The following is a 16,084-nucleotide window of genomic DNA, read 5'->3' on the forward strand; positions in this document are numbered from 1 at the left end:
TGGCATAAATTGAACCCTGCTTTATTTTAAATAAAGCAAAAATAAAAATAGAATAATTCACATTTTAAGTCAGAGGAAGAACTGCAACCCCAATTTAACTGATTTTTAATAATTACTGCCCCAATGAGTTTAGAAGAAACAGCCCAAGAGATTATTGTTTAGCACAGAAGTAACAAATTAATATATACAAAATGCAATGCATTAGATCATTTTTTGGTGTTGAGTAACACTGCATATAGCAAGGATTAGAAACAAAAGAGAAATTTCTATTTCCTACCTATATCACTGGCTACCATCTTGGAAAACTTTCTGCTTTTGGTCTTCACTGAAAATAATATTTTGATATAAAATGTCAAAATCTATTCAAAGTAAACTAAATGAATTAAAAATAATTAAAAGAAAATACTTTAAAATAAAGATACTATACCCTTTTCTATAAAATTATTCATTTTTTGTTCATCATCTGAATTGTGTGGTGATGAAGAACCTACACAAACGAAGACAATGGAAGGAACAGGCATATCGTCAGTCACAAACACTGGGTTGTCATAGGGAAAAGTACAAGCAAAATAATCTGGTAACTTCTAAGATAAGTTTCCATATTATTGGCCACAAGAAAAGGTCATGCATATAATTAATAACAACTCCTCTAATACTATAGTAAGAATAGCAAACAGTAGTACATTATCTTTCATGGTAGAGAAATCCCTAATCTAGAACAATTTTTCCTTAAGTTGCAACCATTTGGAAAAATCTTGGCATAGATATTAGAGAACAGATAAAAATATAAGCAGCTATTAACTCTTTCTGAAAGAAAAGCAGCAATTAACTCTTTCTGAAAAAAAATGCAAAAATTCTTTGATGTTAAATGAATATGGCTCACCTAGAACTAAGAATCTCATGCAAGAAGTATTCTGGCAACTTATTTTAGAGTTAACTTTTTATATACAAATTTTAAAATCATATATAAGCCTATCATTACCACAATGATCTTTAAAATACTGAGGATAATACTTATAATTTTAGGTATGTTCAAATATTTACTTACGTTTAATGAGGTAATAAATATTTCATTTTATTCTGGCTGTGACTCCCAATAAGTTTATCTAATATTTTTATAATTAAGATTTGACATTTTTCCTCAAAAAAGGTGTTTCTAAAATAAATGTTTTATTTATAAATGTAAACTTAAGTAGTATTCTAGTTGACAACTTTACTAAACAATCTATTCTTTATAACAGCAGGACATTTCAAATGACATCTCACCTATAAATTTTCAATCTCTTTGCTATAAATCATCTTCCCTCTTTTTAAATTCCAATAATCATTTATCAGTACATGTCTCTTATGATGTTCCTCACTTATACCTCATATTTTAAAAAGTTTATACACATGTGCCCTTTTCCCACTGCACTGCACATCTGGGCCTCCATTTGATTCATCTTTGCATCCCCTTTGCACTCAGCAAAGTGCTTTGTACGCAGAATCTCCAAGTAAACATTTGTTGAATGAATAAAAAGCTTTCCTGATAGAAGCAAATGCCTGGAACATAACTGGAAGTAAATAAAAAAGTTTTTCTGTACTTTTCTTCCTTTTTATCCCAGTGAAAGTACTGAGCCTCAATCAATAAGGTCAAAGTTTGACCTTCCATTCTCCCACAAAAATCATACTTTCTTTGGCCAAGTGGAAAATATCCTTAAAATCTTTCCACAGACCAAGTAAAACCTGTAACATTGGCAGTATCCAATTTCTTCTATAATAGTCTTAGAAGATTACTCTTTAAAAAACCATGTTATTTTTGCTAAGTAGTATTTATGGATCCTCATAAATCCTATATCAAAAAATATCCCATAAGTAACACTGAGCTCAGTAACATTTTCAGGAAAAGAAATGGGTATACTTGTTTTTCAAATAAGATAATAGTTATAAGATGTTCTAACTATTTTAAAATATCATAGTCACCTCTGATATTAAATAGCCATAGGAAGGTAAAAAAAATTATACTTATTTTATCTGATGTCATCTTAGAGCAACAATTAGATAACATATCTAAATGTGAATATAAAATTATACAAATTGTTTTTTAATATTTCCAAAATATTTTTCAACATAAATCATAAATGTAAAGAAAATATTTTCCCCTAACTGAAAATTGCCCACCACTGGTCTTCAGAATTTTCGTCAAAATTCCAAAAATGAAAAAAAACCCACCCAAAATTCCAAAAATGCTTTCAGCATATCCCATTTGAATATACTTACCAAATAATTATGATTAAATAAACACAGAAAAAAAAATAAACACAGAAAATATTTATAGCTTTTTCTTTTTCTGGGGTACATGGTAACCCCTAATGGCAGAATTTATATTATGGTTTATGTGGCCCTGGGTTTTCTTCAAACTGAAATAACCTAACAAAAGTTTTTATCATTTTCACATTTACACACACACATACACACACGTTTGATGCAGTCCTAAGACAAAATTCCAATATCTTGAAAGTGCTCCGTAAGCAATTTAAGTTCTTTGAAATACAAAGATCAAATGGAGATAGCAGAAGTTATTTCCCATGTTAATTCAGGATGGCAAAATTAATATTCTGTTTCAGAGACTGCTGGTTTATTTAAAAACAAATGGAAAAAACTAAATTGTATTCGTTAACTTGGATTTTCTCAGGATGCTTTTTGAATTGAGCTTTAATACTGAACCGTTAAAACTGCTGAGATCACCAATTTTGATTACGAGATTTAAATGCTTTTCAAAAAGTTTCTCCTCATTTATATTATTATTTTGAATAAACACACTGATTTTGATAAAGGGCATATGTATGACTACTTTTCATTTTTGTAATAGTGGTCCTCCTCTTAGTATTTATGAGTGACTCGGTTGAACTTCCATTCCAACCCACTTTTAAACATTTCTTCTCTCCCAATACATTGTTTTCTATTAACTATACTGGCTTTATAATCTATATTGTATCCTTTAATTATTTATTTATATCTTACCACACTGCAGAAAGTACTTGAAGTTAGGAATTTAATTATTATTTTACATGGTTTTACATGATGCTTTGTGGTTCTTCTGATTCACCTCAAACTTACCCCTTCCGTTCTTCTCATTTGACCATCCTAAATTAGTAGAATTTACATGTATTGGTGAGAGGAATGTTACTAAATTATTCCTTTATTTCTTTATTAGAATGCTAACAAGAATGAATGTAAAAAAATTTACCAATGGGCAAAGAGTAAGACAACTGGCCAAAGATGAGTAGTGAGAATTACTAGTAACTATTTCAAAATGGGCAAGCAGTGAAAGACATAGCTATAAGAATATAGTGTCAACAGGTTGCTTTCCAGAATTTTATCCTAGTTTCTATTGTATGTTTCACTACGTATGCATGAGTGACATCTATCTTTTGCTCTATGAAACATGTTTCAGGCACAACTACTGTCTACTAAAGTCTGATTTGTTTTTTGTAAAAGTTGTCTTTCCATATTGATAGGCAGGAATGTATATATGTATATGTGTATATCTGTATGTGTATATCTGTATGTCTTCAGAATATTCTTGTATGTTTCAGGGCATAATCAAAGACTAAATAGTTTTCTACTAAGATAAGAATTTGTGATTTATCAATGATTTTTACACTCACAATTTTTACCTTGCAGTTCAAATTCACTGACAATAAAACACCTAGTGTCATATAAATTCTGTATGTTAAAACTATATTGTCCTTTCACGTGGATCAAAAAAATATGCTTGAAAATGTTCAACAATGTTTGAATTTCTCAGAAAAGATTTGGAGGGTTTTTACTTTTATGAACTTTTTATATTTACAGACTTATATTTTAATATACTTAAACACTTATCTATAATTACCTCTTGTTGGTTATTTCAAATTGATAGATGTATATGCCTATTCAAAGTTTGGCTTAGGATAATGAGTATTAGTTTATTTAGGCTGAGTCTTGTTAAAACAATTTTGACAGTCATTTAATATACTAAAAGATAATTCTATGACCAAATTATCTAGTTTGGCTTTTAGCCTTAACATATTGACAACTGCATTCACAAGGCCTTTAGAGAAGGTAAGATCAGAATAGTGCTGTAGGTAGATGGACAAAGAACAGCAATAATGAAAAGATACTACAGTTCTGAAATCCAAATTCAGAAATAACTCTAATTCTGTGAGATCAGATATACAATTATTTGCTCCATATTATTCATTCAAACTTTACTGTACCAATATTCAGACTTAACATTAGGTGCTAACTATATTAATTCCTGTGGTTCTATGTTTCATTAATGAGTGAATTTAAATATGAAATTTAAAGATTAAGAAAACCAGAAGGTGGATATATCTTAAGGTATAACTTGTGCAATATTAGGAAAATGCAATTTCAAAAAGAAACATCACAAAAGCTTTTAGAGTCCTATGTCTAATAAACTGCTAAACCGAAATATCAGAGTAAACTAAAATGCACTTCTCAATATTTCCCATGCTTATAATGATTTCTGATGTAGTAGAATCAGCCAATGAAGGATCAAAATCTATCTAAGAACCATGTTACTTTATCCTAAGAACAATCTTTCTAGTTGAAAGCTGATAAATATTCCCAGCCAGAACAATTTAATATGGTTGTTAAAATTGTGAAGTCAACCTTAGTAAAGACTGGCAAAGTTTCTATACACTTAAAATAATAAAATCACAATCCTCTTAACGTTAAGGAGATTGAAAAGATATTAAAAATTATGTTCTACTGAAATATTATTACACACATAGGTCACATAAAGACCTATATGGACAAAAAAGGATAACTGCCTTAAAATAGCTACACAGTTATATTAAATATCACTTTGACCAAAACCACATATAATTAGTCTACAACTATTCTGTCTACAGTTACCATTAGATTATAAATGTTCAAGATCTTTGATATTTAAATGGGCACTATTCAGGAATTAGAGCACCATTCTACTAAGATGACCTCAGACATGCGGAGCAAAGACAAGACTGTACATTAACCAAACCATTTGATCCAATGGTGAGGAGTAAAATATATTTTCGTTAAAAGACATAAATATAAGAAAGCTGAATAAACAGTTGTATGACTCTTAATAGGTAATAGCTGTGAAATTTTATCTAGTGCATTTCTTTTCACCTAATGAGAATGCAAAAAATAGTTATCCTTTTAAGAATAAATAAGTGACATAAAAGTTCCTTCTAGGTGTTACTTTAAATGCTTATCTGTAAAAAGGAATTTTGATACACTGTATTATTTTTTACAGAATTATAGTCATTAATGAAATAAAAAACAAATTACCAGAAGTTGGAGATTTGCAGCGATCCTCTGGGACTACAGTTCCTTCACTAATATCACATAGACCTGCTAAAAAAACAGAACCAAACACCAAGTCACAACACAAATTTATGTAAGTGCAGCCGTATTTCCTATTTACACTACACATTTAATGACTGTCTTTGTCAAAAACCCAGTTGAATAGACTGTACTGGCATTGATACTATGCCCATTAATCTTGAGATAGGAAATGAAACATTTTGATATTAAAACACCTCAAAATAATATAGGAGTCACCAGCTAAAGAAAAAGAAAACTTCCAAGAGATAATTTACTATTCTTCAAGGACATTAGACATAAAGTAGGACTTTGTTTAAAATCAGTAATTTGGTAGTATATGATAGACATTAGATTTCTCTTGAGGGATAATAAATATTTGGTAATAAATTTGGTAATTTTTACATCATAGAAACTCTCAACTCAAGCCTCAATGTGGTTTCTGCAATGTTTCCAATGCCCTCCTTGAATATTTTTGAATAATTAAAATATTTTGTGCCTCCACATTTGCAATATTTAAAAGACTGTATGTTACTTGTCATATATAAGATAATGTAAATGTAAAATATTGTACTTTACTTACTATACCTCTTAAAAACTCTACTGTACATTTTTATTTTTATTTTATTTTTTTAAGATTTATCATTCATTCATTCATTCATACAGACACCCAGAGAGGGGGGGGGGGCAGAGACACAGGTAGAGGGAGAAGCAGGCTCCAAGCAGCGAGTCTGATGTGGACTTGATCCCAGGTCTCCAGGATCATGACCCAGGCCGAAGGTGGCGCTAAACCGCTGGGCCACCAGGGCTACCCCTCTACTGCACATTTTTAAAGAGCTCTAAAGAAATACTTCCTTTTCACAGATATGTATGAACTTTATAAAACTAATATATCTTATACGATGGCCTAGATCCTTAAGAGAAACGATATGCTATGGCTTTTTATGCTGTAGACAAGAAAAAGACATGGCAACATGCAGAGTAAATAATTAGTATGGCTAGTAAGTTGCTTAGTGACTGGAATGAAAAGAATTCCTGCAAATTCTTTGAAAAGAGAAAAGACCTCAGAAGAAGTTAACCATTATGCTGACATATGTGCATGTATGACCAGTATCCATTTTTCCAATCCTTTAGTAAAAGACATATCACAATCCAGTCACTAAGAACATTTTTATAACATTTTCAGAGAACACAGAATAATGAATTCGGTTTATAAGAAGAGTTTTCTATTTTGAGTTATATATTATTTTTATTCACTAGGAAGTTTTCAAACGAAAATCAGTAACTTTTTTTTTTTTTTTTCTCTTTTCAGCACTCATTAAACTAATGGTTCTGGGAGAAAAAAAAAACCCAAAAAATTAGTTTCATAGTTCAAAGAACAATGGATGGAATTTTAGGTATGCATTTAATCTTTGACAAAATACTGTTTATGTAAATGAACTCTTTCTTGATAGAAACTCAAATAACAGGTCTTTAAACAGTAGTGATATACAGAAACAAGTGTCCATCGATGGATGCATGGCTAAAGAAAATGTGAAGTATATAAAAATGTGGGTAGTATATATACACAAACACATATACATACATATATACATTCACACACGAAATGCAATGTATTCAGCCATAAAATATTTAAATTGTGCCATCTGTGACAACAAGGATGGACCTCAAAACATATGTTAAATAGAATATGTCAGACAGAAAAAGACAATTACTGTATGATCTCACTTATGTGATACAGCAGAATCTAACCCCACCCCCCCAAAAACCCCAAAACAAACAAAAAAACTCATAGATACAGAGAACAAACTGATGATTGCCATAAACAGAGTGTGGAGGGTGGGAGAAATAGGTAAAAAGGGTCAAGGGTACAGAATTCCAGTTACAGTATAAATAAGGGAAGTAATGATAGTGTATTAGATATTCGAAAGCTACTAAGAGTGGAAGTAAGTTCTCATTACAAGGAAAAAAGAATTTGTAACTATGTAATAAGGTAAGGAATGTTAGAGCTACTGTGATCATTTTGCAATGTATACAAATATAAAATCGTTATTTGAAACTAATATAATGATTATATGCCAATTATATCTTAATAATAAATAGTAGTGATAGTATACTCTAGTATTATAGTGTGCCTAGCGCTGAGTAAAAATAACAAATTCCAAAATTTTAAGCCTTTCACATCTGGCTCAGGGTAAAAGTCAAGTAAAACCCTATATGGCTGATTGATGTATATGATCCTATGGTCTATACTATGTGGCTATGGTATTGGTTTATGATTTCTACCTACAGTACCTTCATGGGTCTTTATTCTGTCATCAAATGTAGTAGTTACTCTTTAGAAACAATAAGCATACCTTCTTTATCATATGTTTAAACAGGTAGCTTAATTTACTATTTAAAATGTTCAACAAAGTATAATTATATATTATTCAGCATAATACATCCATCTACTGAGGCACAATACACTGAAGTTAATGTGAAGCTACAAACTGACCCACTAGATAGCATGGTTTAATCTGGGAGCTAGCAAACCTGTTCTGTGAAGGTCCAGATTGGTTTTGAGGCCAGCTAAGCAAATAAGCATGATGTTTTTCTAATTAAACAGTACTGGCAAAAACTGGCAGTGGGCCAGATCTGGCTCATGGACAGTAGTTTGCTGATTCCTGGTTTAATGAATCTTGTAATTGTCAAACTAAAGTAGGTCACTTCCATCTGTCTGTTTCAAAAAAAAATATACATGGAATTCTTTATTTAGAATCTGGTTAACTTCAGGAAACCTTATGTCAACAGGCTGCTAGGAGATATCAATATAGTTATGAGATTAAAAAAGTAACATCAATTTTGGTACAATTTAAGTTAAAAGATTCCTGTTGACCTTAACTGATATCTCTATTTTCAATATGCGCACAAACCATTCTAGAATATTTGACTGATTTGTACATTAAACTTACTGATTTATTTGACCTTTATCAACTTGGGTATTGTTAACAAATTCTCTTGGTATGTTTTTATTACCTTATCACTTTTTATTACCAAGGTCTGCCTTACAAACATAATGTATGTATGTATGTATGTATGTATGTATGTTTAGATTTTCATTTCTCTTAATTATTTTTCATACTTTCCAGAAAGATAAATCATTCCTCTTAATGGATAGTTGAGAAACAAAGTTATTTACCTCTACTTTCTGTTTTTCAACTATAATTTCAAATGATCCCTAGGGTCCTAATCCTTCTTTAATTATATTTTCACTGAAACCAAACATTTTGCTATTTCCCATTTTTTGAAGACCAGCCTATATTCAACACAGTACTTACTGATAATGCAACACTTATTTATGTATCCTTGATTATATCCCTCATTTATTAAATATTGTGTTTTGTTTCTTATAATAGATAACATACACACACACACACAGAAATATCAACTAGTATTACTGGGCTTCACAGCTATTTCTCTTTTTCTATTCTACTGAACATACTGAAGAATTTAAATTAATTGCAATTGTATAACCCAAATCTTCATTTTTAGAGTCACTTCTGTAACTTTTGAAAATATTTTTCCTAAAGTACACACAATTTTGTCCCTTTAATTTCCTTCTTTAGAATTATCAACTTTCAAGACTAAATAAGTTTCTTCTCATGGGTTTATCACTTTCATATCACTAAGAAGATCTTACTTGGGGGTTAGAATTATAGTCAGAATAGAAATTTCCCTTCCGTGTCCTTCACTGAGTGAAAATGTGGCCAGCAAAACAAGACATGTATTATCGTATTTCACTTTTGTTATTATTAAGACTTCCAGCAGATCTACAGGTAGTTGAAATAATTTATCACTATTTGTCCCTGTAACAATCTCATAATTTTTATTATGAAAATACTGTATACGTTTCAGTTATGGGCTCAACTGTATTTTAATGCAGTTGTAAAACACATAAACAGTAATGTTTATAAAATAATTTCTTGAGTAACACCTTACTGTTTATGAAAACATAACAGAATCTACTAGTAGTAAAAACATTACCCCAAACTAATCTAAAATAGATCGAATTTGGTGATATTTGGGCTACACTTCCAAAACATATTATAAAATACACACTTCTGCAAGAATATCATTTTTATCAATGCAATTAAAGCATTTTGGTACCAATTATGTTATACTTAATTTTATTTGAAATAAATTATATTTTAGAATTAAGGCACAAATTTTTTTAAAATGTTAAAGTACATTTTAAACGGACTTTCTTTTAATTTTTAGACATAATTCTAATAGTTACAAGTGAGTGTAAGTAAATACCTCAAATAGTTCTCCTGTGCCTAAACATCTAACTCTTCAATATAAAATAAAGCAAATAATAACATAAATAATATTATGAGATTTATTACAGAATATAGGATGCAATAAAATTTAAGAAAAAATATGTTTGGTATCACATGATAAAATTGGTCTCTAAACTTGGATAAGTTTAGGTATTTAATTTTTAGCAGTTTTAAGAAACTATGAGGTATCAAGGAGAAAAGAAATTAATTTTAGAAGCAATAAAGTTTTTACACAGGTTTGTGGTAAAATTGCTAAAAATACTTGCCTCCTCTATCATGACAATATTTTAACTTTCTAACACTAAATATTAGTTTCTTTTGCCTTATAAAGAAACTGGATTGGGACGTAAACATTTCAATAGCTTTTTTTCATATACATATGATGATAAATTTAAGTAATGAGTATATCATTTTAGATATATAATGTTTTAATAAGCTGTTTTTAAAATAAATGAAAAAAAATTATTTTACACACAACAAATAAACATGCCATGACGTTACTGACATGAAATAAATAACTTACATAAAGAAGACTGGAGTTTTTTCACAGATTCAGAATATAAACTAGAAAGGCCATACATGCAAGAAGTCACAATCAGCATGCCTTAGTGAAGCAATGAAAAGTGAAGAAAAAAAAGGAGACAAAGTACTAGAAGGGTATGTTTGGGACAATTTCTGCTGAAGATAACACATGACAACACACAAAAATAAAAATGGAAAAGAAAATTCAAGCATCAGGATATTCCATCTTTCTTTTTTTTTCTTTCTCATAAATTGTGATACAGGTAGTATTTTCTATTTATGCCATGAGACCAAAAGAGAAATGAATCTCAGAATTTAAATTCAGAGAGACTGAGTTATAAGTATAGAACACATCTTCCCAGTGTTTCACTGCACACTGGCATTCTGCATATTGGCCAAATCTGCCCAAGATAGGGTTCCCCTCAATCCCTGGTCCAGCTGAACAGGTCCTGTGGAGACTGGAGCCTATACTGGAGCAATTACTGCAGTAATTGCTGAAGGCCTCACTAATATGAGATCCAGAGATCCAATGCCATGAAGTTAAAAAAAAAAAAAAAATCAAGTGAGGAATACTGGTATAGACCACCAACTAGACATATTAATACACTTAAAATTAAGATGAACTGGACGCTTGGGTGGCTCGGTTCAGTGTCTGCCTGCCTTCAGCTCAGGTCATGAGCCCAGGGTCCTGGGATGAAGACCAACTTTGGCTCCCTGCTCAGCAGGGAGTCTGCTTCTTCCTCCCCCTCGGATCCTCCCATCCCCCACGGATCCTCCAATCCCCTTGTGCTGGTCTTTCATGCTGTCTCTCAAATAGATAAGTCTTTAAAAAAAATTTTTTTTAAATAATATAAAATTAAGGCTAATTACCTAGCAAATACAAAAGAATGCTATACAGAAAATCATTGGATCTTGGTTTGTATTGAATCAAAGCTACCTGAGAACACTGAATTTTCATAGAACTCAAACTCATTTTTGCATTTACATTTTTTTCTGCATGGGAAATAATCCCTTAAAATTACATCATTTCAACAATGAATTTTTGGTCTTATAATACCAATCAATAAAAGGGGCAATACTTTGAAATTAACTTTTTTTCCCTAATAAGACAAATTTTCATCTCATTAAATTTAGCTGAAGAAGCTTGCCACTGTGGTTCTTTCCTAACATTAATTAAAATCCTAGGATATTTAAAACAAAAGCAAAATCTAAAAGCAATACAAAATAAAGAAGGCTCAAACCTTTTATGAATTTTGACAGTTTACACATATAGACTAAGTCAGACAAGGTATTTATCTAACTTTAGTATTTATATTCACATAAGTAACTCAGTATTTATAGAAATCCTAAAACTCAAGATTTTTTTCTTTATACCTCCTGAAGGTTGTCGAGATTTACGAGGAGACCGGGGTTCTCTCCGGTAAGGATCATTGGAGCCATACAATTCAATAGTGCCCAGATTGAGGAGTACTGCTTTCTGGAGGTAGTCTACCATTGCAATGCCATTACAATTGCCAAAAACTACCCTGGGAATAGGAAAAGAGCAAATATTTTAGCATAAGTAAGTAATTATAAGGAAATGTACCTGTATAAGGCTGAAAAGAAGAAGGATGGGTTTTTCAGAAAATTCCTCTTTGTATCTAAAGATTATCAAGGACATGAAAATACAGATAACATATGCCTTTTCATGGAACAATGTATATCTTCTACAGAAATTAATGATTACAAGTCGATGTTGTTAAAAAAATGCTGGCGTAGGAAACTGAAACTTGATCACAGACATAAATCCCCATTCTAATCAATGTAACATCTATTTTTCTGACTTAGGGGCATTTTGGGAAGCTTGAGGGAAGGCCCATTCCCTTCTAGGGAAGTGGAACATTTTATCTCTGGGAAAGTTATGATAATCTATACAGTCAAAAATAAAAAGTAGAGAAAGCATAAATCTTGGAGGTCTCCCTTTGGAGTACACCAGATATCTTCCCAATTATAAGTCAGGAACTACAAACCAAACAACTACGAATAAAGGAATGTAACTCTTTTAAGATGTCTTAAACCAGGAGTTGAAAACTGAAATGTATACAGAGACTCTGTAAGTAATACAAACAGGCCAGACAAGGACTGTGGTGAACTAGAGAGAATATGACCCATCTATCTAAGTGGGAAAAGTCTGAATTCTGTTCATGTTGACCACTGCCAAGCAGGAATGGAGACATGGGCCAGATAATCAGATTTTTCAGTTAAAGCTCTAAATATGGATTTCACATTAAATAGTCTTGGCAGCTAGTTCAAATATTAAAAACGTACAAGGGAGGGACTAAATAAAACGTTAACCGTGAGCCCATGAGCCTGTGATCAATCGATTTGTAACTTTCTTTGAAACTTCCGACAGTTCTTTTTATTATTCCCTCTTTATAGTTGTGCAATGAAATATTAAAAAGGAGGTTTGTGTTCTTACATTGTGGGGTAGCAAATGAAAGATTTGCTGAGAGATGACCTGAGAGAGGACCATCTCAGACTACAGCCAGTCTTAGCTGGTATAGAACTACAGGGATAGGGTGAGTGGTAGTAGTTCCAGGAGGAAGAAGAAAGATGAACAAGTCTTCACGGCTAACATCAAAGAAGACAACAGTGACCCACATACTGAGAAATAGCCCTGGAACTACATAGTGTGTGGCTTCTCTTTTACCACAATGTTGATTTTTAAACAAACAAAAGTACTTTGTAAGTCTACCAAATTATAATAGAAAGTATGAATAATTAATACTCAATACTTGAGGGTATGAACTGATAAAGCAACTATAGTATAAATACTTCATCAAACTATTACTATGCCTTTATAATTTATACACGTGAAGTTTGGAAGTAGAAGAAATTATATAGCTCTGGCTCAACATTTATAGAATTAGCTTAGAACAAAGTCTTCAGAGTTGATATTATCAGACCTCTATTATACTGAGCATTAAGAAGAAAATTGTTTCTCAGAGTTTATCCAGGAGAAGACATGTTGACTTTAAACCTTTATCTTAATTTATCATGAAGCACTGTAAGTATATCCTGAGTAATTTATTTGGAACAGAATTATTTTCCAAATAAACACTAAATATGATCTGAAATTAAACAACTTTTTATACAACTTTTTAACTGATGCTCTAATAAAAGTCATCCTATTTTTAAAAATGAAAAAATGTATGGCATAGTAAGAGACTGAAAAACACATAAATTATACTTACAATCCATATGAAGAATTGACTGCCAGGCTGGTTATTTGTTGTGGTGGTTCTCCACCCACCCATACCAACTGAATAACTAGTTCTGTTTGATAACCTGGAGACTGCTTAAGTGGTGAATTTTTAACTCTGTAATAAAGGAAAACATATTATCTTTTAACCCATCTTCAAGTATCTTATTAACTTATGTAATTATAAAGTCATGCATAAATATGCAAACAGTAATTTATATATGAAATTGTACTAAATATACAAAAATGAAAAAAAACTAAATCCTGTTCTCTAGAGGCATTTAATCTAGTTGGAGACAAAGTATGTACATAAATAACAAAAGTAAGAAATCATACATAAGTTCCCATTACAGACTGGGAGGTTGGAAGTAGGGAGGAAGAAAAAGACCATGGGTAGGAAGGGGAGGGAGGAATGGGGAAAGGAATAAGGAGAATGAGAAGCCTATGAATTAAGAAGAGGAAAGAAAAATCAAGTTGGAAAAAAATTCAAGTTAGAAAAATAGACTTAAATATATGGTTTAACAAAATTAAAAGTAGCCAAAACATAGTGAATACAAAAATTAAAAAAAGAAAGTGACAAATTTACTTTTGTGTGCATGATGCTTTCACTATTAAAAAAATGTACTCTTGGGCAGCTCAGGTGGCTCAGCGGTTTAGCGCCGCCTTCAGCCCGGGACCTGATCCTGGGGACCCGGGATTGAGTCCCACGTCGGGCTCCCTGCGTGGAGCCTGCTTCTCCCTCTGCTTGTGTCTCTACCTCTCTCTCTCTCTCTCTCTCTCTGTCTCTCATGAATAAATAAATAAAATCTTTAAAAAGAAAATTAAAAAAAAGACTAAAAAATAAAATAAATAAAATAAAGTACTCTTTAAGTTGATAGTAATTTTGGTTGTAGACTCTTTCCCCAATAATTGCTGAATAGGTGCTCAAAATATATTGCTTTTGCAAACATATGCAAACTAGTAGTAGGAAACTCACAGTAAAAGATTATCAAGTGTGTAAGTTTGCTCACAGTGGAGGTATGTGTAGTAACAGTGAGAAATCAATATAGCAAGATAGGCTAGATCCAGACTTTAGAGGGTCTTCAAAGCCTGGCTGCAAAGGTCTGATGTTGGTAGAAAAAAACTGAGGGCTTCTGAAAAGCTAGAGTCTAAATTTTCCAGATGTCTTCTTTATGTTTTTTTTTTCTTTTAAAGACTTTATTTTTTTTATTCATGAGAGACACACACACACACACACACAGAGGCAGAGACATAGGCAGAGGGAGAAGCAGGCTCCATGAGGGAGCCCGATGCAGGACTTGATCCCAGGACTCCAGGATCATGCCCTGAGCCAAAGGCAGACACTCAACCACCGAGCCACCTAGGTGTCATTCCAGTTGTCTTCTTATTGTCCAAATTTTAGAGTAAACATGAATCATTGAGGGTGCTCCAAAAATGAACAGAGTCACAGTCACTTCGTGCAATATCTATAAGGCAGGACACTCAAAACTGTATGCTGGATGAGCAGAAGTTCTGGCTTTTCTCAGGGAAATACCACTAATCAGTGGTGGCTGTCCATCTCAAGAGATAGAAATGAAAATAGAGTATTCTTCAGAATAGAAGAATCTGTGTTATTTTTTCCTTGGATAAATTAGGTAAGGTTCAAAGAAGTGTCCACCTTCTAGCATATTTAACATGCACATCAGATTAGAGCAGGAACAAAAATACAGGGATAGTATCAGAAGTGCGTACATGGGGACATTTAAAACTTCAGTGATGAAGACATACAAAATTCATGGAATTCTTAATTAGTAAGAATAAACAAACAAAAAATTCTTAAGCAAAAATAAGCCAGTCAAGCCTGCTGCAAAATCCCCAATAGGTAAAAAAAATTAGAGATGGGATCAAGAAATAACAGGATAGGTTAGATTTAAAAATGCAAAATAGGGACACTTGGGGGCTCAGCAGTTGAATGTCTGCCTTTGGCCCAGGGCATGATCACAGGATCTGGGATCCAGGATGGAGTCTCACATCAGGCTCCTTGCATGGAGCCTGCTTCTCCCTCTGTCTGTGTCTCTGCCTCTCTCTCTCTCTCTCTGTGTCTCTCATGAATAAATAAATAAAATCTTTAAAATGCAAAATAGGGGATGGGTGGGTATAATATTTTATGTCTACAATGTTTACATGTGAATTATTTTAATATTTTAATATATGTAAATGAAGGTTTTACTTTTTAAAGGAGCTGAACGTTTATAAAAAGCTCCATAGTTTGTACAAATATATATATATTTGTGAGAGACACAGAGAGAGAGGCAGAGACACAGGCAGAGGGAGAAGCAGGCTCCATGTAGGGAGCCTAACATGGGACTCGATCTCGAGTCTCCAGGATCAGGCCCTGGACTGAAGGTGGCGCTAAACTGCTGAGCCAGGCTGCCCTATACAAATATATTTTAAATGTATGTTTGGAGACTTTGCTGTTTCAAAATGTCTGTTCGGACTGCAAAAGGCCAATTAAAATACCTAAAAACACAAAATTTTACTGGTTATAGGAATAAATTGAATAACTACTCTTAAAATGTTTCTTCAAAGGAACAATTACATATGAAAGCATTTTGTATAAAAACAAAGTAGTAATTATTTTAATATCAATTTGATTGTATTTCTG

At 32.0% G+C, this 16,084-nt stretch overlaps 1 protein-coding gene across 4 annotated transcripts in view; it reads right to left on the reverse strand.

Annotated features, from left to right (window-relative positions):
- STXBP5 (syntaxin binding protein 5) overlaps positions 1–16,084 on the reverse strand; it is a 165,408-nt gene that overhangs the window by 43,867 nt on the left and 105,457 nt on the right. For 2 of the 4 annotated variants that reach the window (XM_025997976.2, XM_025997975.2), the window contains exons 17-19: positions 13,433–13,558; positions 11,574–11,725; positions 5,323–5,388 (exon numbers count right to left, since the gene is read on the reverse strand). In XM_025997976.2, the coding sequence (XP_025853761.1) occupies positions 5,323–5,388; positions 11,574–11,725; positions 13,433–13,558 (344 nt within the window). Of the gene's footprint in view, positions 1–277; positions 326–427; positions 488–5,322; positions 5,389–11,573; positions 11,726–13,432; positions 13,559–16,084 lie in introns of all 4 variants that reach the window. The other 2 variants (XM_025997974.2, XM_072718870.1) reach the window with 2 other exon arrangements.

Source organism: Vulpes vulpes, chromosome 1, assembly GCF_048418805.1.
Source record: "Vulpes vulpes isolate BD-2025 chromosome 1, VulVul3, whole genome shotgun sequence".
NCBI classification, from domain to species: Eukaryota; Metazoa; Chordata; class Mammalia; order Carnivora; family Canidae; genus Vulpes; species Vulpes vulpes.